Source organism: Cydia amplana, chromosome Z, assembly GCF_948474715.1.
Source record: "Cydia amplana chromosome Z, ilCydAmpl1.1, whole genome shotgun sequence".
Lineage (NCBI taxonomy): Eukaryota > Metazoa > Arthropoda > Insecta > Lepidoptera > Tortricidae > Cydia > Cydia amplana.
Genome location: NC_086096.1, coordinates 12,601,185 through 12,622,526, shown reverse-complemented (window position 1 = coordinate 12,622,526; position 21,342 = coordinate 12,601,185). Strand labels below are relative to the sequence as shown.

Below are 21,342 nucleotides of genomic sequence, written 5' to 3'. Positions count from 1 at the left end.
TGTCCCTCTGCTGAGCAATGGCCTCACAATTTCCATTCGTCTCGGTTTTGAGCACTCTCCGGCCAGTGGTTGAGCTATGCGTCCAGGTCGATCCGCCATCTCCGTCTGGGCCTACCAGATCCTAGCCCGTCTTGCGCGACATGGCCAGCCCAGTCCCATTTCAGCTTAATGGGCTTAGCTCCAACATCAGTAATGCGCATTTTTAAGCGCAGCGTAGAGCTACGGATTTGATCAATCCGTTTTACTCCTAGTATGCTGCGCAAAAGGAACAAAATACCTTTTTAGAATAGGTGATGGGACGCAGTCATCAAAGAGTATAATAATATAATATCTGGGTGACCGAGCTTCGCTCGGAAAACATAATAACTCGGAAATGCGCGTTTTCCAGAGATAAGACCTAGCTAGATCGATTTTTCGCCCCCGAAAACCCCTATATACCAAATTTCATTGAAATCGTTAGAGCCGTTTCCGAGATCCCCTAAATATATATATATATATATATATATATATAAATAAATAAATAAACAAGAATTGCTCATTTAAAGGTATTAGATAGATAGATAGATTAGATTAGATAGATAGATAGATAGATTAGATAGATATATAGCAGTCATATACTTTCTAATCTTACTTACTTTACTCTGACGCAGTTATCCAAAGAGAATATAACTGTCGTAGTCAGATTGTATAATCCGCCGTATTACATTACGGCTAGCCGTTTTACAAAACAGGGGCGTTTTGAAATGCGGCGGTTCGACGATTAGCCGGATTGTCATTACGATACGTTCTTCAATAAGGCGGCCTACGTTTAGCCGCATCGTATCTACTATTTAAATTGTAGAGTGACCATTCTTTCGGTCGCCTACGTAACCGGAGTTTGACAATGTTTGCAATTTAATTTATTTTTACCATGGTCCCACCGCACTTCATGTGTTTCTTTTCCAAAACATTTCCTTCACAACTTAAATAGACGGAGCCCCGCTTCGCGGGGCTCCTATTTCTGGGCGGTTTGCCCTTCGGGCATCTGAAGCTACCTAACGAACCTAACCTACTTACCTACCTACGCTTTTTTCCCCAAAGTGTAATGTTTTCACGGACGTCTCACTAAATCAATAGCTAGGTAGGTTAGGTTCGTTAGGTAGCTTCAGAGCGCCTACCGCGAACCACGTTCGACGTGTTGCCTCTCTGTCGCACTTGTAAATTCATACGTAAGTAAGTGTGACAGGGAGATAACACGTCGAACGTGGTTCGCGGTAGGCCCTCAGATGCCCGAAGGGCAAACCGCTCAGAAATAGGAGCCCCGCGAAGCGGGGCTCCGTCTAGTTAAGTTGCAAAGGAAATGTTTTTTGAAAAGAAACAGTCCGACGAACTCCAGATTTGATGGACACCCCAGCGTTTTTCATAGTTTGTTGTTGTTATGTCAGGCAGCGCCACGAGTGTTAAAAATGGGCACTAAAAATTGTCAAAGCGGCGGCTAATGACTCGCTGTATTACATTAATTACGGCTAGCCGTCTTGAAGAACGTATGGCGCCGAATACATTCCGGCGGATTTTCATTCAGCCGCATTCAATCCGGCTAATCGTCGAACCGCCGCATTTCAAAACGCCCCTGTTTTGTAAAACGGCTAGCCGTAATGTAATACGGCGGATTATACAATCCGACTGCGACATAACCACTACGTGCAGACGTGCAGTTATCGAGTTTATCGACATGCTAAAGTAAACATTTTCAAATCAGTTATTAAGTATGTCACCTCCATGCATGTCACCCACCCATACAGTATACTAATGTCACGTCACCTCGTAGATTGTCAACCTTAAATGATGAATTTTTCATCATAGGTTTTCATATTACTTATGTTTTTTATACTTTTTATAATTTAACAGTTTTACAGTATATAACAATTTTTGTTAAAAGTTATTCACTATTAATTTACTTCTTTTTGACGAATTTATAAATAATGGCAGCATACAGTTTGAGCGAAAGGTTCTCCCGAGATTCCAAATACTACAGATTTTACGATCCAGGTGCTTACCAGTACGATGAGAGCTGTAAAACAAAGCCAGCTCACGCCCCATTTCTTTCCAAAACACCACGTAAGACTTTCGGTGCTGGACTAATATGGACACATGCTATTTATGACGCTGATATTCCATCTAAAATTCCGAACTGTACTTCCATGATGTCTAAAATTCCACGTTTTCCTTATGAGGCTTTCAGTAAGGAAGATCTTGAAGAAATCCTTTGCAAATGTGGATTCCCAACACGTTGTCGATGTCCTACAGAAGAAGAAGATAAACCAAAACCGGATATCGTTTGTCAAGGTAAAGTGCCTAAACATATTATAAAAGGAGTATCACCTCGAACGTATGGTGACAGTGGACTATCAGCCCCATCTACGGGTGACTATGGGTTCGAAGTACGAAGAGATGGTTTTCAAAAGAGATTAAAGAAGACAGTTTCAGATAAATCACCTCCATTTTATGATGCAAGAGTAATAGAATCAACAATGTTTTATCAAGGATGTAAATGGAGTAAGTGGACTGGCACTAGAGCAAGAAAGGCTTTAGAGCAAAGTCCTGGACCAGCACATTACACATTGGAGAATCAGCCTACTGAATTTGAAAAATATGCTGAAAAATTTAGATCTCAGAAACGTAAAGAAGCAAAACAATACAGATATATAGAGATGGTTCAAAGGAGAAATATTCTAGAAAATGCACCTGGACCGGCATCGTATTCTCCCACGTTGCCGAAAGGTAGCGATTTACAAGAAATAGGACCTAAGGCTGACAGATTTACCTCAGCAACACATGAAGTTTGCCCCGGCCCAGCCGATCATAACCTTAAAAGGGATTTTGAACCACCACCAAAATTAGATACACCCTGTCGTGCAGTTTTGCCTGAACTTGCTTGTTTTGGTGTAAAAGACCAAAGATTTAAACCACGCAAGGAAGAAGGCCCTAGTCCAGCTAGTTATTGTGCAACATATAAGCCATGTCTGATTCAAACATGTTCAACAGCACCTTTTGGATCATCTACAAAAAGATTTAAAACTATTCCATTAGACGAAACCGATGAGAATGAAATCCATGTAAATGATTGTGATCAACCGCAGGCTGAAAAAGTAGAAGATGTCGATCCTTACCCTCATCATACGTGGGTATTTAAATCAAAAACAGTACGTATTAAACCACATTTTAAAAGTTGGAATGAACCGAGCCCTGCAGATTTTATGCCGATGCAACTGAAATCAAAACGACCGTCGCATCTGCAATATCTTTCCCCATTTTGTTCATCGAACGGTCGTTTTCAACCATGGTACAATTGGATACCTGTATTTGGAAAATTAGTCACGCCTGGTCCGGGTTACTACAGTGCAGAAAAATCCAAATGTTATCCAGCAGTAAATCGTGGTCCCCTGTATCGAGATAAACGTTTCCGATCACCTTTGTTTGAGACTCCGGCTCCATGCGCATATAATGTAAGGGGTGGCATTGACACTGTTTTAGATACTTACAATGTAAAATTAAAACATAATATCGAAAACCAGTATACATTTCATAGTGATATAGCCCCTGAACGGAAAGTATTAACTTTAGAAGAAAAAGAAACATTGCTTATGAATAAATGCATAGCATTGTGTGAAGAATCAATTAATGAAGTATCTTCTTTGCCACCCCAGGAAAAGAAATGTGATATTATAACAAAACACGCAAAGGACAAGGAAAAAATATTACGCTACTTTTTATACAAGCATCAAATGCCTATTATGTAACTGAAAAAATTTAGGACAGTTGAAGTCATCCATTATTTACATCTCGCTTTTTAAGATTTTTGACCCACCGCCTGCTCTGGTGAGATCTCTTGGGATTTCATTCGACCCTCGTACCTTTTTCCCCAAAAGTCACATGAGTTTGTTTTCAAAAATACTGTAATCTGAGCTTGAATCCTTAATAAAATTTAATACGATATAAAATAAATAAATAGTTTTTTTTATACATAAATGTATCTAAAGCGCAAATGCGTGTATAAGTAGGTACCTACTATGTATTTTACAGTACATATGTACGGTGCTACTTTACCGCCCAAGTGCGGTAATAGGGAGTATTCAGTGTATACCATAGAGTAACTTATACATACTGTACCTCTAAAATTCGATTTAACGACCAAGGCTTAAAAGTCGAAAATCCAACAACGCTTGATAAAAAGCGCCACCGCTGTCGTGTGAATACATACATGGTTATCCATTTGTGTCATTCAAACGCTTTTTTAACGCGCGTTGAAAAAGCTCCCGTGCGAATGGGGGCTTATATTCCGTTTTTTCTAATTGTCAAAACACACTATTTAGCATATGAACTCACATTCAAATAACCTACTCTTTTTAATACGGGTTTAAAATAGAAATTGTGACTAAAAATAACGCCTGTCTACGTTTCTCTATTAATCTTCTGGTGGTTTATTTCATGCATGGTGTAAAATATGTTATTTTATAGTTGCTCAAACCAATTTGTCAATCAGTAAGAACCAGGAAAACTATACTAATCCTTTTCTTTTGGGTGCTAGTACTAGTGTAAGACAAAGACAGTATGATTCTCTCTGTCTATGTTTGATATGAGACAGTCCTTTGACAAACTATACTGGGTCAACCAAATCTTGTCAGTAAATAGGAACAAAAAAAACTATACTAATCCTTTTCTTTTGGATGCTAGTACTAGTGTAAGACAAAGATAGTATGATTCTCTCTGTCTATGTTTTAAATCAAACAGACCTTTGACACACTATATAAATATAGTTTGTCAAAGTATACAGTCAAATATCAAAAATTCACATGTCACATAGTAGGGTAATAATAGAACGTGCCTGACTGACTGCGTAGTAAAGTCAAGTTCAAAAAAGTTCAAATGTCAAATGTCAATCATGATGTCAATGAAATTGTTTGAGGTTAGAATAGAATCCGTGAAAATAAACACTTAAAATAAATTAAAACTATATTGTATTTTAATTCTCAGTTTATTACTCAAACTTGTACAACAGTTCATTAGAATTAATAAAAAAATGTCTCGACTTGGTGCTTTGCACTTGACTAAACCCACAGGGCCCAAGCATACGGCGACAGTAATATTTTTTCATGGATCTGGTAAGAATTTTATATTGATGACGATGATGAAATGATCTTTAATACTCCCGCTATCTTCGTCTATATTACTTAATCTCTTGAAAAACCGAGTTGATACACCATAACTTTATCGTAATATAAATTAAAAACAAAGTTTAAACTTTTTGTCATTGTTTGCGTAACTACATAATAACAACTGAGGTCCATGGCTTGTTCTTTGTATGGTACCCTCATCAGTTTTGCCATTAATGTCGCTTTTGTGCTTGTGTCCTCCCAGGCCAAAGGCCCTATAGACCCTGTAGTCATGCCACTGCTTTCCACATTTCTTTATCTTGAATGCTTATAATTATTTAGTTAATTGTCTAATTCATTTTACAAAATGTTATTAATATTGTCTTTGGTTAGCACAATAATTACTCATGAAATAAAACTACTCCGCATAGTCGCGATATCATCCGTATTAATAGTTTTCTTTTAAAATGTTAATTATTTACATTATAAAAAATTTCTCTTTTGCAGGGGATACAGGTGGAAACATGAAGGAGTGGGTGAATATAATGGCACGCAATTTTACATTTCCTCACATCAAGGTGCTGTTCCCAACGGCTCCGCTGCAACCTTACACCCCCAATGGCGGTGCCATGAGCAATGTTTGGTTTGACCGTGCTAATATATCTATTAATGCCCCTGAAAAACTTGATTCAATATCTAGAATAGAGGTAGAGGTTAAGGATCTCATCCAAGGAGAAAATAAATTAGGAATACCTAGCAACAGAATAATTATAGGTATGTTTTAAATATTTTCATCTCTGTGTTTAAAATTGTAAAACATAAAATTCAATTTCACTTTCAAGTCCAGATACAACTTGTTCTTTTGACTGGTTAAAAATTGAACAGTATTGTTTTACAGGTGGATTTTCAATGGGTGGTTCACTGTCTTTCCATACGGCATATAGGTGGGACAGGAATATTGCCGGAGCATTTGTGTTCAGCTCGTTTCTCAATAATGGCTCAGTTGTGTACGAAGAGCTAAAAAATGCATCCAGCTCTCCATGTGAGTACATTTATTTCTCTTTTGACCATAATTTGTTGTTAGATTTGATTGCAGTTTAAAAGAGATCTTTTTTTAAGTGGAGGCTAATTATGGCGTTATTCATAATCCATAAAAGCCAAACTACTGATAATCGTCGTAATTTTTGTATGTAAGAAAGAGACAAAATTAAACAAAGGCCTAAGATGTGCGAAGTTTTACGAATAAGGGGGTTATTTGTTTTCAAAGTCTTCATTAAAATTAATGTAGCAACATTATAGTAAAACTTTTATCTTTCTCATTCTTATTTCTTACCCATTTCATCTAATACCTTTAAACGAACAATTCTTCTATATATATATTTATATATTTATTTATATATTCCGAGGATCTCTAAAGCGGCTCTAACGATTTCGATAATGTTTGCTATATGGGGGTTTTCGGGGGTGAAAAATCGCTCTAGCTAGGTCTTATCTCTGGGAAAACGCGCATTTATGAGTTTTCTATTTTTTCCGCGCAAAGTTCGGTCCCCACGACCCCCACGTTATGAGCTACGTTATCAAGTAAAAAGCTTATCAAAAAACGTAATGTTTGTTTTTCATTTTTCGAGTCAATTGATATCTCATAGGTATGCATATTAAAATCGGCTCATTAGTTTTTTTTAATCAGAGTTGGAGGTAATCCTCATTGGATACTGCCAGCCCAGTTTTAGCAGCATGCCCGACTCGGCTGGGATTGCTCTAGCCGCCTGCGGGCTAAAACCCTCCACCCTGTCCAGTCCTTATTAGTTTCGACGCCACGGTGGATGACACACATCATTTCCCATAAATCTTTCAACTAATATAGGGTTTATTATTAGTTGGTTTAGTGGCCAAGCCTAGCTGTACTGTATGCGTGCGACTTTCGAACCGAAGGTCTCGGGTTCAACCCCCCAGGCTCCCGGCTCGTACCTCGCGTCGACGTCAAAGTTTACAGTTTTTCGACGTATTACAATGGGTGCAAAAGTGTAAACGTGTCTGTGAAGTCGACTGTACCATGTGGACTGTGATAGGTACCATTGAGTTTTCGATCGTTCGAAGGAAAAATCGTGAGGTAATCAGAATAATCCCAGGCCTAGTTTCCCCTCGGGGTTAAGTCATTGGCAATCGCTTTCGTGAAAACTAGAGTATTTGCTAACTCTTTGGATTAGCTTGCCGAGCTGGCCCCAGGTTTCCGAAGTAAGCCGTGGCATAATGCCAACAGCCCAACACTAGGAAGTTGATGATATCTACAACCTAGGCTACTAAAATCATTACCTTTCATTTCGCGGTGCTATAGTCGGGTAAAAATGGAAATAAATAGGTATTAGGTACCTACGTAAATAATAGTGTCGTCTCTTATTCTGTGAATATCAAGAAACACGACTCTTCATTTGAATAGACTTAAATTACGTTCGTTGAAATTCATGAATACGTTAGGTTAGTATATATTTTTGCTAGTAAAAGTCGGTAATTTACTTTTTCGAAGGCATCACAGGAGATAAAAAAGTAAAGTTGTGATTATTAATTTCAGTACCACCTCTGCTACAATGCCATGGTGACAACGATGACGTGGTGCCACTGGAGTGGGGCCAAACTACTTTCAACGAGTTGAAAACCCTCGGAGCTCCAATACAGTTTCACGTTTTGGAGAGGCTGGGACATCAAATCAATAAACGGGGACTTCACCTCATAAGGGATTTTATTGATAAACATCTGCCTGATGTCTGATACTTCTGATACTGATATCAATAATGAACATTTTTACAAACTATACATTCGATGCAAGACTAGAAAAATACCATGAACTTTCAAAAAAAGTACGTGGTTTACTAATGGATTTTGAGACGGTTAGACCAAATAGTAGTAGGTATTAAAATATTATAAATAATGTATTTTTCATTGTATGTTTCCAAAAACTTACCTTATATTATACATAATTGAATAATATGAATATATTATTCTTAATAAGGCGGTCTAATAATTATGCACACGACAGTTTTGGAGAGCCGTCTACACATGGCGACAGCGCCACGCGCGGCTTATGGCTTTCCCCAAAATTGGGGCCGAACGAATTTACTTTTAGCTACCTGTAGCAAAGCGACGAAATCGCGGAGTGAGACACGCCCGGCAGACTGGCATGGACTGGCAGCACCCCTAGCACGATTGGCGCGACAGTATCTCGCGGCGAGATAGAGTACCCGTTTTTAGGGTTCCGTAGCCAAATGGCAAAAAACGGAACCCTTATAGATTCGTCATGTCTGTCTGTCTGTCTGTCCGTCTGTCTGTCCGTCCGTATGTCACAACCACTTTTCTCCGAAACTATAAGAACTATACTGTTGAAACTTGGTAAGTAGATGTATTCTGTAAACCGCATTAAGATTTTCACACAAAAATAGAAAAAAAAAACAATAAATTTTTGGGGTTCCCCATACTTCGAACTGAAACTCAAAAATTTTTTTTTCATCAATCCCATACGTGTGGGGTATCTATGGATAGGTCTTCAAAAATGATATTGAGGTTTCTAATATCATTTTTTTCTGAACTGAATAGTTTGCGCGAGAGACACTTCCAAAGTGGTAAAATGTGTGTCCCCCCCCCTGTAACTTCTAAAATAAGAGAATGATAAAACTAAAAAAAATATATGATGTACATTACCATGTAAACTTCTACCGAAAATTGGTTTGAACGAGATCTAGTAAGTAGTTTTTTTTATACGTCATAAATCGCCTAAATACGGAACCCTTCATGGGCGAGTCCGACTCGCACTTGGCCGCTTTTTTTTCTAACTATGTTAATAGAGTCTGTGCGGAAAGAGAAGAGTCGTGGAATTTATTGGGCCCCATACATTCCTCGACTCTTCTCTTTCCGCACAGACTCTAAAACACTGACGGTTTAGTTTTTAAACATATAGGCATAGAAACTTTTTGTAAATGCTTTATTTCAGGTAGTTAGCAGGTTAGTAGGTACCTATTTTAAAAATAAACATGTCACTTTTATTATTTAATTTTATTGTGCGTGAAATGTCACTTTTGTCAAAATATGAAATATTAGTATTGTGATTGAATTGCATCAGTCCCTATATGAATTGAGAGAGAGCCTGTTGATGAAAAATGGGGCATAAGAAGAATGAGCCCGTAAAAAAGGATTCTTGGCGTGCATACATTGAAGATACTCCCCTAAATGACAATACCTGGTCAGTACAAGTAGTCATGATAGAAGCAGCTGGCAGCGACCAAGATCGTATTTATTTGAATAAATTCGAGGTGTTTGCTGCCGAGGAGAAGAGATTTGTAATAAAGAATATTTGCAAATCGGAGACAATGTTTATGATTAATCAGCTAGGTGGTGAAAAAAAGGTACAAGACGAAAGCTTCCGTGTATTCGAAGTTGGCCAAGCCTACTTAAAGGAGAAGAAGGATATTCCTCCAGATATACAGGCGTTGGTCGTGAAATATCTTATACTAAAGATGAAAGAAGAGTACCTGTTTATTCAAAAACAACAACTGCACGTGCGTGATGGTATGCGTAGGGAATCTGCAACCATGGTTGACAGAGTTGAAGTCAGGGGTACGGTTTGCGTGCCTCCTTCGGAGCCAGCTACGCCTCCGCCGCTACCACAAAACAAAGGTAAAAAAGGCGAAGCTGTATCGGTGGTTATTGACGAACCGGAGGAAGGCAAGAAGTACAATACTTTATTAAGAGTCAGAGGAGAAGAGTGGAGGGACAAAGTATACGTGGACGACTACCCTTTAGACGGGCCAAAACTTTACGTCGCCGTATCAGGATTTCTGGAACCGGAGTTGGCGGGATGTCTTATAAAAATCGGTGTGCCCTTGACTGCTATTTTTCAAATTAGAATAGATCTTACATCGCAGCCCATCCCAGCTAGTTTGGCACGGCCGACAAAAAGGGGACAAAGTCAAACAGATATCTTAATAGAGCAATCACTGAGGTTCTGGCAAGATTTACAACAATTGCGCATAGACAAGGCCACTGCAGATGACTACAAGAGCACAGCTTTTGTAATTTTCTCACCTCCTTACTGGAGTGCAGATGATTTGAGTGGAGAAGTCGACAAAATATATGACGAATTGTGTTTCCTTATGTACGATATACAAGATTTAACTCGACAGCGCAATCATTACCTAACAAATATGGATATTATTAACATTCCCGTCGAACCGAAAGATATTACTTATGAAAATTACTACCAAAAACATATCGACGGTTTGCCTCTTGAATGTTGTAGCATATACTCAGTTTTAGACAGTATACTAGAAACGGTTTGTATAAAACAGGAATTGACGAGCAAAGATACTACGACATATAGTACGACCTCTCTTTCAGATCGTTTAAAGTTAAATCGACAGACAAGCGATGAAATAAAGTTGCATAAAGCCGAAACGCTAATCAACGACGTTTTTAGTATACTATATGCAACGAATTCGAATAAAAAGTCTTTCCGCTTAACATATGGGGAAGAGTCTGAAAATCATAAAGACCCCATTGTCATTAACTTCGGAGATTTTGCAAAATGTCAGATATTTCACCTCGGCAACATTAATTTAGATAGTATAATTTCTTCTATGTTATTTGGAATGCCTATCAATCGACTATGGTACGGACAAGAACGACCACGGGATGAATTAGAAGCCAAAATCAACTTTCATGTCAATGTCCTCTTATCATGTTTTGATCGATCTGACGTAGAGACTACCGAACTTAACAGATTACTACACATTTTGGCGTGTAGGAAATTATATGACAATAGAAGCTCACTCAAAAAGGATCACCTGGCATCGATAACAATATCAGAGTTTCAGAAACGTTATTTACGACGCAGCGTGCTTGCTGAGCCACTGCCGAAAATTTCACCTTTATTAGTTTCGAGTAGCACAACCCGTCATTCCTTTCCATCTATGACTAAAATTCAGAATAATTCATTTGTGCCAAGCACAGAAGAGTCAGAAGAGCAGAAAATAGAATTCCTGTTCGAATGCCCGGATATAAGTGAATTAGTCTCTGCTTCTGAAATAGCAAACAATGCACCAAACAATCACGTTATTGACGACTACGAAATATTTGAAGATTTTTCTGAAACACGAGCTTTCCAAGTTTTGCGCGAAGCATTTACTAATTTTAACTGTCTGGATTATAAGTATTGTGAGGTAACTGATACTTTCAATTTAATGTTTTTTAACAGTCATGATCATGACGGTATAGCTCGCGAAGAATGGCGAAGTCATTTACCAACACCTGTCTGTCTACAAGATTTTTTTGACTATGTCTTAGAAGAAAGCTATGATTGGATTCAGAATGAAGAAAATCTTTACGAGCAAAAACTTGCTCACGATTCTCAATCTCAGTGTGCAGCAGTCGACCCTCTAGCTTTACAGTCCTGTGTAGAGAATCAAGAAGTGGATATGGAAATGCTGATTGAAGGTTCTCTAAAATTTCAAGAATTTCTAGAGAAAGAAGAACAAGGAACGGAAAAACAAACTACACAATTTTCATCGACGGGTGAAAAAATTGGCGACGGTGCGTCGACAATACCAACATCAAGGTTCGGTGATTCAAAAAGTAGTAAAAAAACAAAGACCACAGCACTTTCCTCCCCTACAATGTCTCTTCATGATTCAAACACTGATATTTTGATTCCAACTAAACCATTTCATGGCTATGATCTAAGCGAAAGGAGAGTTGAAGTTTTTGGAAAAGATGGTACTTTTTATTCAAAAGACGGGACTCGCGTATCTTGTCGGTATAGTTTTATTATACCAATGAACCTAGAAAATATTATTCTCAGCGTAGTCCCTGGTAATGGTTTTAACGAATTTTGGGTTCACAGGTCTTTAGGAGAATCTGTCTCGCAAGAGGAAACGCATGTATGCGAATCTTTTAGGATATCCAGTAAAGATCAAGTAACAATAAATTTTAAAAAAGAATTGTATCATCATCCGATCCCTATAGCATCAGGATCGTCATTGCATGTTAATATTCACCTAAAAACAAAAGAAAATGTACCCAAAATACCTTCTGAAACAGAAGTGGCCACCTCGTTCGAACTGAAGACATTTCATTCTCTTTGTGTTACTTGGCCAAATGGACTAATCACTGAATCAGTTCATGAACATAATTCCTCTACTCTATCTCACATAAAGCAATTTTATTTAGTACCAGGGCCGCTACCTGATGAGGAAATGAGATGTATCAGCTTAAAAGGTGAAGTAATCATTTTCAAAATTTCTGGTCTCATTGAGGTTCTCCGTTCTGATGGTACGTACATAAAAATTACAAAATATGGAAAGAGATTAATAAATGACCCAAATACTACACCAGTGCCTACCAAAGCGCAACCTGTTGAAAAAAAATCATCAAAAAAGCCAAAGAATGAAAAATTGGAATCGGACTCTGTAACTGCAAGTATTGTGCCGGTGCAGGAAATTGAACTATTTATAGACGAATTTGAAATCATCGAAACTAGCGGTCTTCGACAACAGTGGGTAGAAGATCAATCATATGATATAGAAAAGTTACTTATACGAACTGCCACTGATTACTGCTTAGGGGAGGTGTATTCTCGCAGAATGGATGGAACTCAAATCTTACTGAACAAAGACGGAGTTCAGATAGTAACTTTTCCAAACCGTACTAGGATTATAACAAAACTGATTGTTGAAGACCAAGAGATATATCCGGAATGGACTGAAGACGAGGCCTATTATTTCGATATATTGGAATCGGGTAATTTATCAGTAAAGTCGAAACATTCGGTTTCACCAAGAAGTAGTTCTAGTCGTATTTCCAAATTATCCCGACTTCAAAGTTATCAGAGCTCCATGTCAGAGCGTAAAGAAGCAAAGAGGACCGACGGGTATATTTCTGTCCGAATCTGCTATACCATTGAACACGAAAACTATACTTCTGTCACAGTCAATACAGCAAATGGACAAGTTACAGTAAACTCGCCTAATAATACCAGTGTCTCTTTGAATACTGATAACCAGTATGAAATCAACTTAGATCCAGTAACGGTAGCAACTTTCGATGGCCAAGATTTAATCATTAACTATTCGGGATGTACTGAGTGCAATTCAAAAACAACATGTAACATTAATATATGTCAAGATGAAATGACCTCTTTGTGTAAAATCCGGGATAGTTGGTTACAAATGGAAGATTCTTTTGGTAAAAGAATAGTTGTGAACGAAGAAGGCGCTATTTTGTTAGATGAGGTAAATACAAAACTTAATCCGTCCCTAGAGGCAGAAGCTCTAACTCTACCATCCGTTGCACAACTCGAAGAGACTGAGCTCAAATTGGATGATCGAGTACCATCAAATACGAGCACGGCGGTCCATGGGAAGTGCAGAAAGATGTATAGTGCAAAAGAAAATAGATTCTTTATTCTTCGACGGTGAGTGATTCTTTGTCTAATGTTTCTAAATTGTCGTTTTACTGACGACCGGTCTGTCCTAGTGGGTACTGACCCTGCCTGGTGAAGCCAATGGTCCTGGGTTCGAATCCCGGTAAGGGCATTTATTTGTGTGATGAGCACGATATTTGTTTCTCAGTCATGGGTTTTCTATGTATTTTAGTATGTATTTATCTATATATTTAAGTATGTATATCGTCGCCTGGCACCCATAGTAGGTACAAGCTTTGCTTATACAAAACTTAACGTGACCTGTGCATTTCCAGTGATTTGACTTGTTCTGAGTTGGTGAATCGAATTCAGCTCGAGGAAGACATGAAGGATTGTCGTTTCCAGCCTTGGTGTTCTATCAACGAGTACGATACATTCGGCGACCGTCGCAGTCTCCTTGCAATGCTGACGCCGGTGGCACTTACTGAATCTGAGGTTTCAATTGCCTTGACCTAATAAGAGTGGCCAATAGTAATTGTTGTAGTAGTTACTGCTATAGTTATGGAACATTACTGCTGAGGGATGGAAAGAAAGGCTTTTTCCGATGAGACTGACCTAGTTGCCGAAGGCCCGAGTCAGAAAATGCCTGGTTTCCCCGAGGCATGTATGCATGCCAAATTGCAGCTTTCTAGCACTAGCGATTACGGAGCAAAGCCGCGTACGGACGGATAGACGAACATGGCGACATATAAGGGTTCCTAGTTGACTACGGAACCCTAAAAAGTAGATTCCCGACATATAGAACAGCACCGGGAAACTTCTGGTACCTAATAGATAGGTACACAAACTTCAGAATGGCTGGAATGTGATACCTACATACAGTAGTACCTACACAGACACAGACTCGACGATCTCTAATATCTAGGTACCTATTTGTGTACCACTCCCTAAAATGAGGTAGGTAGGTAAGTATATACCTACCTAAAGTGATATGATTTTGAGCATAGGTAGGTATATACTTACCTACCTACCCATGCTCAAAATCATATCACTTTTGAAGTGAAAACGGCGCTCTTTAGCGGCGCTGGGCACTTTTTGAGGTGGGGAAAAAATGATAAACACGAGACAGCGTAAGGCGATCACGTGACCGTAAGATTTAGATGGCCACTCATTTAGATGGCATTTAAATCAATAAAAAAAACTCAACGACATTACATGAAAAAGGTTCTAATCTTGTACGGGCTGAAATACGAGGATCTCACAGTTACATTCTAACTTTATATCACTCAAATATAATTCAATAAAGCTACATCTTGATGAAATCGCTAATAAAAGTGAACTCTAGTACTGGTGAATAAAACTCAAAATATCATGACCATAGTTATTTGTACAACAAGAGATCAAAGTTTGATATTTCTTCGAGTGCTTATTTTGAGTCCCGTGCAAGCGAAAGATTCTATAGTAATCTATAGTAGTCAGGACCAAACCACTGGATTGAGCTGCATAACCCTACAATCCTGTCCACGGATCGTCATTTCTACAGCAGGAAAGTACGGGAAGCCATTGAAATCAAAAAACATAGTAATTTCAATCGGGACGAGGGTTTCAAGATCTCATCCACATGAAATCCAGTCATTAGTAAATGTAAGCGTAAACGAATATCGACAGTCGATAAATCGAATATCGTTAGTGTTGTGTGTCGACAGAGTGACATCCCTAGTGCGCAAAACGTTCAAGCGGCTAAACAAGACCAAGTGCGGGTAGTTCGAAAAACTCGCGCGGTTAGACGATGCTGATGTCAACTTAAGCCAGTCTACTCCGAGACCACGGGGACAACGCCGTCCTCGAAACGTCGGAGGTAAATCTTAAAACTTAGATACGCGATTAAGTCCCGTTGTATAATTTAATAATAGGTAATATGTATATGAAAACAACGACCATCAATTGAATGACACTTCAATCGACAATTTTTTTTTTATAAAAAAAAATCATTAAGGTACGGGCCGAATTGCGGTTACTTACTATTTGTAAACTATAGTAGAGATTCTTAAAAGTATAATTATTTATTTGACGTGATATTATTCTGTGTATTTTTTGAGTTCATTATTTTAATCGTACAATAAATTACGTAAAATATAGTGTTTTTATCAGTTTTGATCAAATCTTAAACTTTATTTTCATTAATTAATTATTAAGAATTCATACTCGTATGTGTTTTGGATCGATGCGTTCTGACGTTTTTCGGGGGTCTATTATAAACCGTCAATACACCGTTGAATGTCGTTTGAACTTTCTTTTGTCTCTTTCTTTTTGCTAACGACGTGAAAGGGACAGAGATAATAAAATCCAAGTATTTCGAACTTGTATTAGACCCCGCATATTGAAATGACATTTGAATATTAAGGTCACTTGAATGTCATTTTGTCTCACTCAGTGAGCAAAATGCGATTTTGCTCACTGTTTTTAAGTAGCAAAGTACCCTTGCTCGCTATGCTCGTGAATCTAGTATAGTATCTTTAGCTTGCACGGGACTCAAAATAAGCACTCGAAGAAATATCAAACTTTGATTTCTTGTTGTACAAATAACTATTTCACCTCAGCAGCTCGAACAAGGGTACTTTGCTACTTAAAAACAGTGAGCAAAATCGCATTTTGCTCACTGAGTGAGACAAAATGACATTCAAGTGACCTTAATATTCAAATGTCATTTCAATATGCGGGGTCTAATACAAGTTCGAAATACTTGGATTTTATTATCTCTGTCCCTTTCACGTCGTTAGCAAAAAGAATAATTTAGAATCTTGAGCGTAGTAAGGGACTCAAAAGCGCACGAGATGTAAATAACTTTGATCTCGTGTAGTTCACAAAACTTTTCACCTCAGCGGTGAGAACATATTAGAGAACCCGAAAAATGTATTCCTTCTTCATCACTTACCTCTATTCACTCATGTTTTCTTAAGATATACCAACAATTAAGTTTTCACCTCAGCAGCTCGAACAAGGGTACTTTGCTACTTAAAAACAGTGAGCAAAATCCCATATTGCTCATTTTGTCTCACTCAGTGAGCAAAATGCGATTTTGCTCACTGTTTATGTAGCAAAGTACCCTTGTTCGAGCTGCTGAGGTGAAAAATATATTTAGATGCGAGGTCTGCAAGGTAACTTCACAATTTCTATTCGAATTTTAAACAACGCTACAAATTTGAATTTCGAATTTTAAACAAGCTCACTGACCAGCAATTTCGGAACTAAAGTTTTTCAATAAAAAGGAGGATGGGTCAGCAATTATACATAGTGCTGCAGACATTTTGGACTAGTCATTGAGTTTTCACTTCTGTCGGCACTCCCGTTGTTTTTTTTATTTAGCTCACAAGTTATCCGGCATAAGTATGGCAAACAGACATGTCTAGCCCAGTTTCGTTACATTAGTTACATATTATTAGCGTCTTAGTGTAGTAAGTACGGTCGAAAGTAGGTATTAATCTATTAATTTAAGTATGACCCATTTCGTACCTTGTCACAGTGACAATTAATATGAAAGTCACTATAGACCTCATACTATTGTCACTGTGACAAGGTACAAAATGGGTCACAAATTCAAACTTTCGACTATACTTAGTTTAATAGATGAATATTGGATTGGAATTCTTAATGTTCTATTGTAGAAATGGATTATGAACTCTCAATTGTCCAGCAAGGCCAGTTCTCTGAGGTACAAAGATCTGAAGAAAGACTGTGGAAAAGGATTCTACCACTGGATGAGACCGTACGAACGTTTCGAGCCCAAGCCTCAATCATTTGAAGGGTATACGCCGAGGCTACCAAGAGCATTCATATTGAGGTTTGGTACAATCGATTCCTGGTTTTTCTGTTGATTTTACTTTGTTATGCTTAGGTGCCGAGATGGAGCTACAACATTATGTGTTTGCTTCTTTTTTAGAATTTTAGAAAAGCAATGGAAAAGTCGTAATCGGGAGCAGTTTAAAGGGGCTAGAGAGCTGTTGCGGGCGGTGCTGAAGTATCGGCGTGTCATGGAGGCCGACTGCGAGAAGATCTTTCACGTGCCGGTGATCGACATGCGCTCGGAGAGTGAGCGCCGCGTGCACGACGTCGTGCAGGCGCTGGGACACAGGTAGAGGAAGCTTCGAGGGCGGTGTGTCAGTCATTACCGGCGAGTCATGGACTCCAACTGCGAGTACCTAATAATACTTCTTACGTTGCGTTACGTTCTTCGTTGACTCGCTCTCTAGCCCACAGCTTCAGTTAGACCAAGATAAGTCTGCAACGATTATGATTGCACACGCAGTGCAAGTATTATTTTAAACGTCAAAACTTTATGAAATCATGTCGTATAAATAACACTTGCACTGCGTGTGCTACCAAAATCGTTGCAAACTTAATCTTAGTTTAACTCTAGCTGAACTTGATCAATTTCAATGAAAACATTAACTTTAAAAACAATAACAGCTGAATATTTGCACTAGCTCGAATCAATAGCTAATAATGAATAACTATAATATTAGAAGTATCATTAACTTACTTATTAGGTAAGTGATTTCCGTTAATAATCAAAGGCAGCCGCTTTTGATTGCGGCATGTGTTTGATCATAAAGTATAATTAGGTAAGTATACCTATTTACAAAAAAATATCTGGGAGACCGAGCTTTGCTCGCAAAACATATGAAAACTCAATAATGCGCGTTTTCCCAGAGATAAAACCTAGCTAGGTCGATTTTTCGCCCCCGAAAACCACTCTGCTCGTGACTTCGTTCCTTAGAAGTCGTTGAAGTGCCTTCCGCAGTAACGAAGGTTTTATTGTTCGTCCTGATTTTAGTTAGCTTTGGTTTAATTTACTTATCTACTATGATATTCTGCTAGAGTATACGCGGAGCTGAAAGCAAGGCTGGACGCTGCGGTAGCGAGCAAGGCCAAACCGGACATCACTACTAAACCAATGCCGGAGAAGGATTTCTTCGAAGAAATGGAACAGGAAGAAGGTAAGTACCCTCAGCCGCCTTTGTTATCTACTGACAGAGCTACAAATTAATACGAGTAGTAGATAAGCAGCTTAGGCAGAAAATCTGGCAAGTACTTCTAGGTATCTCAAAACTAACTGGTTTTGAGTAAGTAGGTAGGTTATAATATAAGAAACATCAGATATAAAATATGAAGACAACCTAGACTCTAAATACACGCGGTAGCGTGTCCAGTCAAGTTCAAAGAAGAAGGAACTGGCGACGCAGCTACCGTGTGTAATATTACACGAGCCATTTCGAGCTCCTTTTGACCCCCCACAACTTGAAAACTATTTAACCTATATACACACATGAACTTGGGCACATGTATTAAATCCCCTTAGCTTGTCTAAAATACAAAATTTCATAAATGTAACTCAAATAGTTACATACTTATTGATAAATTAACGTTTAAAACCCGGCATTTTTGTAACTGACTGACTTACAGATCAAAAACCTAACCGACTTCCAGATCACCTAGAAAGTTGATATTTGGCGTGAAGGTAGACTATTCGGCGTAAGTATATACAAAGGAAAAATCTGAAAACCGAAATATTTTGACAATTGACCGTGCGTCAGTGAGGGTCTCCTTTTCAGCTTGGGCAAAACTGCTTTCATGATTTATTACTATAGTATTTTTTGTACAAAAAGTACCTCTTATGATATCCCAACAAAAACATACATGTGAAATGAGAGCCAAGTTCAATCTTAAGAATATGTGTCGTTGTTAACTCGCCGACAAAATAATTGAAATCTATTTGGGTGCCAAGTTCTGTGCAGTGTAGAAAATCCTGAAATTATAAAGGATTTGTCTTGGCTAGTTTTTACGTATAGGTTTTCTGTGTTACTTTTCTAAAATTTGGTTTGTTGGTACAAACTATAGCCTGCGGCTGTCGTGAATTATAGACCTCGTTTACAAAATTTTTCACTTACCCCCCTCGTTGCACAATGTAGGTACTATAACTGTTGGGCTTTAGATGTGGCTGATTCCGTGAAGAAATTCGAAGCGGAACGCGAGAGTTTGGTTCAAGAAGCAGTGGTAGCAGAAATGAGCCCGAACTTGAAACGCTACTGGCGACGCCGCGAAGAAGAATACAAAGAAGAACAATTCTACTTGTAAGCAAACTAATTCTACGAAAATTTCACAGGAAACAAAGGAAACTTTCATTGCGAAAATGAAAAATTTCGATTCCTACACAAAAATATGACATGTTTCTGAAATTTTTCCAAGTGGAAATTTTGCCATTCCAGAAACTCCGACGGATAACTACTAATTTTCCTAAAGGTAGGGTTGCGCACTGATACTTACTCGTACCCAGCCAAATAATATATCCTTCTATATCTAGGCACCTGCTGCGCGAGCGCAGCGTGCCGCCGTACTTCCGCAACGTGCTGGGCGGCGCCATCTGGTGGGAGATAAACAACACCGCTGGCGCCGCCGTCGACCGCGCCGAGCGCCGCAAGATGAAGTGCGTGTGCGACGAGGCCGGGTCCAAGGAAGACGATCTGCCGTTTATGTGAGGAGTACGTAAACCAAGCCTATAGCTAGACGCTAGTATTTATTAAGCAGTCGAGCGCCTAGTTGAAACAGTGTGTGATTTACAGAGAGACCCATAACAACAACGTTGTCTCTATTATGAGAGACGGAAATTAGACATGGATATGTCTGCAGATACATCCCCAACTAATCAGTTTTCACAATCATTCGAAGTTATTATATTTATTGCAGTCATAAATTACGTAACATTACCTACAGTTTACACCAATGCGTTACATGTTCAACTCTTAACTAAGTTACTAACTTATTAAAAAACTAGTCTATATCTACAATGTCTATCTTGCTATTTTTGAAGCAACCTCGCTTCCATTCTGACATTATTCCCATTGATGCATCCCAGATCCCAGGTGAGGTCGACTTGTATATTTACTTATATAACAAATTGTATTTAATACTTTTTAACTATATACTTGCATATTGATTATAATTAATACCTAAGTAAGGTGTAGGTAGGTACCTTACGAACAGCTTACTCATACGTGACAGTCATGTACTTGTGTTACAATGTCTTGAGTGACACCGTGTATTGGCTTTGAATTACAACCTATTTGTTGAATATGAAACCGCTATATCTTTTCACAGAACTAAAGTACCTATATGTAGTTTTCTTTTCCTTCCATCGTGATTTATTATACATATACCTACATACCTACATACCTACCTACATAACGTAAGGTATAGGTATAAGAAGCGTAGTACGTAGTAGTTAGCGGTAGCTACATTATGCGAGCGCACTACACTACAGGTAAATATAAATTATGTGGTGGTTATAAAGTCCATTACACTCAATTTTTCAATGACAATAAGTCGGATGACCAGAGGGCCTACCGCGAACCACGTTCGACGTGTTGCCTCTCTGTCGCACTTGTAAATTCGTACGTAAGTGTGACAGGGAGGCAACACGTCGAACGTGGTTCGCGGTAGGCCCTTAGGGGCGGAGTAGACAGCGTTTGAAACGCTGCATACGGGAGGTTGATGAGAATCACCATAAATTTACATTTTTTTAAAAATTCCATGGTTGTAAAGGACTTGTACCTCAGCGTTTAAGAATTTACCTGGTTTTGAGGTTTTTTAAGGTAATATAGGTACCAATTCTAATTTTTATCGCGAACGTTAGTAACATCTACATAACCAAGAACCAGATAAGAAATACCTAGAGGAAATACCTAGTGGATATTAATTACTTGGATTGTTTGTAAATAATTCAGTAAATTTCCTACTCCTTGTCTAAAT

At 38.5% G+C, this 21,342-nt stretch overlaps 3 protein-coding genes across 3 annotated transcripts; all 3 read left to right on the top strand.

Moving 5' to 3' along the window:
* Window positions 1-1,938: 1,938 nt before the first annotated feature.
* LOC134661604 (sperm-tail PG-rich repeat-containing protein 2-like) lies at window positions 1,939-3,779 on the top strand. Its single transcript, XM_063517744.1, has one exon. It carries the CDS (start codon window positions 1,962-1,964, stop codon window positions 3,777-3,779), a length of 1,818 nt encoding a protein of 605 aa, XP_063373814.1. The 5' UTR covers window positions 1,939-1,961.
* A 1,196-nt stretch (window positions 3,780-4,975) lies between these two features.
* Window positions 4,976-7,898, top strand: LOC134660856 (lysophospholipase-like protein 1). Its single transcript, XM_063516698.1, has 4 exons — window positions 4,976-5,141; window positions 5,640-5,906; window positions 6,031-6,174; window positions 7,702-7,898. Exons 1-4 carry the CDS (start codon window positions 5,060-5,062, stop codon window positions 7,896-7,898), a joined length of 690 nt encoding a protein of 229 aa, XP_063372768.1. The 5' UTR covers window positions 4,976-5,059.
* Window positions 7,899-9,266: 1,368 nt separating this feature from the next.
* Window positions 9,267-20,108, top strand: LOC134661043 (uncharacterized). Its single transcript, XM_063516942.1, has 7 exons — window positions 9,267-13,587; window positions 13,872-14,031; window positions 17,202-17,377; window positions 17,477-17,668; window positions 18,415-18,533; window positions 19,529-19,667; window positions 19,898-20,108. Exons 1-7 carry the CDS (start codon window positions 9,281-9,283, stop codon window positions 20,070-20,072), a joined length of 5,268 nt encoding a protein of 1,755 aa, XP_063373012.1. The 5' UTR covers window positions 9,267-9,280; the 3' UTR covers window positions 20,073-20,108.
* The last annotated feature ends 1,234 nt before the right edge of the window (window positions 20,109-21,342 follow it).

What these genes read in the sequence shown, in the direction of transcription:
- LOC134661043 (XM_063516942.1), top strand. Translation starts at nt 9,281, where the DNA reads ATGGGGCATAAGAAGAATGAGCCCGTAAAAAAGGATTCTTGGCGTGCA. An exon ending in AGATTCTTTATTCTTCGACG is followed by an intron (nt 13,588 to 13,871) that starts GTGAGTGATTCT and finishes GTGCATTTCCAG; the next exon opens with TGATTTGACTTGTTCTGAGT. An exon ending in CCAAGAGCATTCATATTGAG is followed by an intron (nt 17,378 to 17,476) that starts GTTTGGTACAAT and finishes CTTCTTTTTTAG; the next exon opens with AATTTTAGAAAAGCAATGGA.
- LOC134660856 (XM_063516698.1), top strand. Translation starts at nt 5,060, where the DNA reads ATGTCTCGACTTGGTGCTTTGCACTTGACTAAACCCACAGGGCCCAAG. An exon ending in AATATTTTTTCATGGATCTG is followed by an intron (nt 5,142 to 5,639) that starts GTAAGAATTTTA and finishes TCTCTTTTGCAG; the next exon opens with GGGATACAGGTGGAAACATG. An exon ending in AAATGCATCCAGCTCTCCAT is followed by an intron (nt 6,175 to 7,701) that starts GTGAGTACATTT and finishes TATTAATTTCAG; the next exon opens with TACCACCTCTGCTACAATGC.
- LOC134661604 (XM_063517744.1), top strand. Translation starts at nt 1,962, where the DNA reads ATGGCAGCATACAGTTTGAGCGAAAGGTTCTCCCGAGATTCCAAATAC.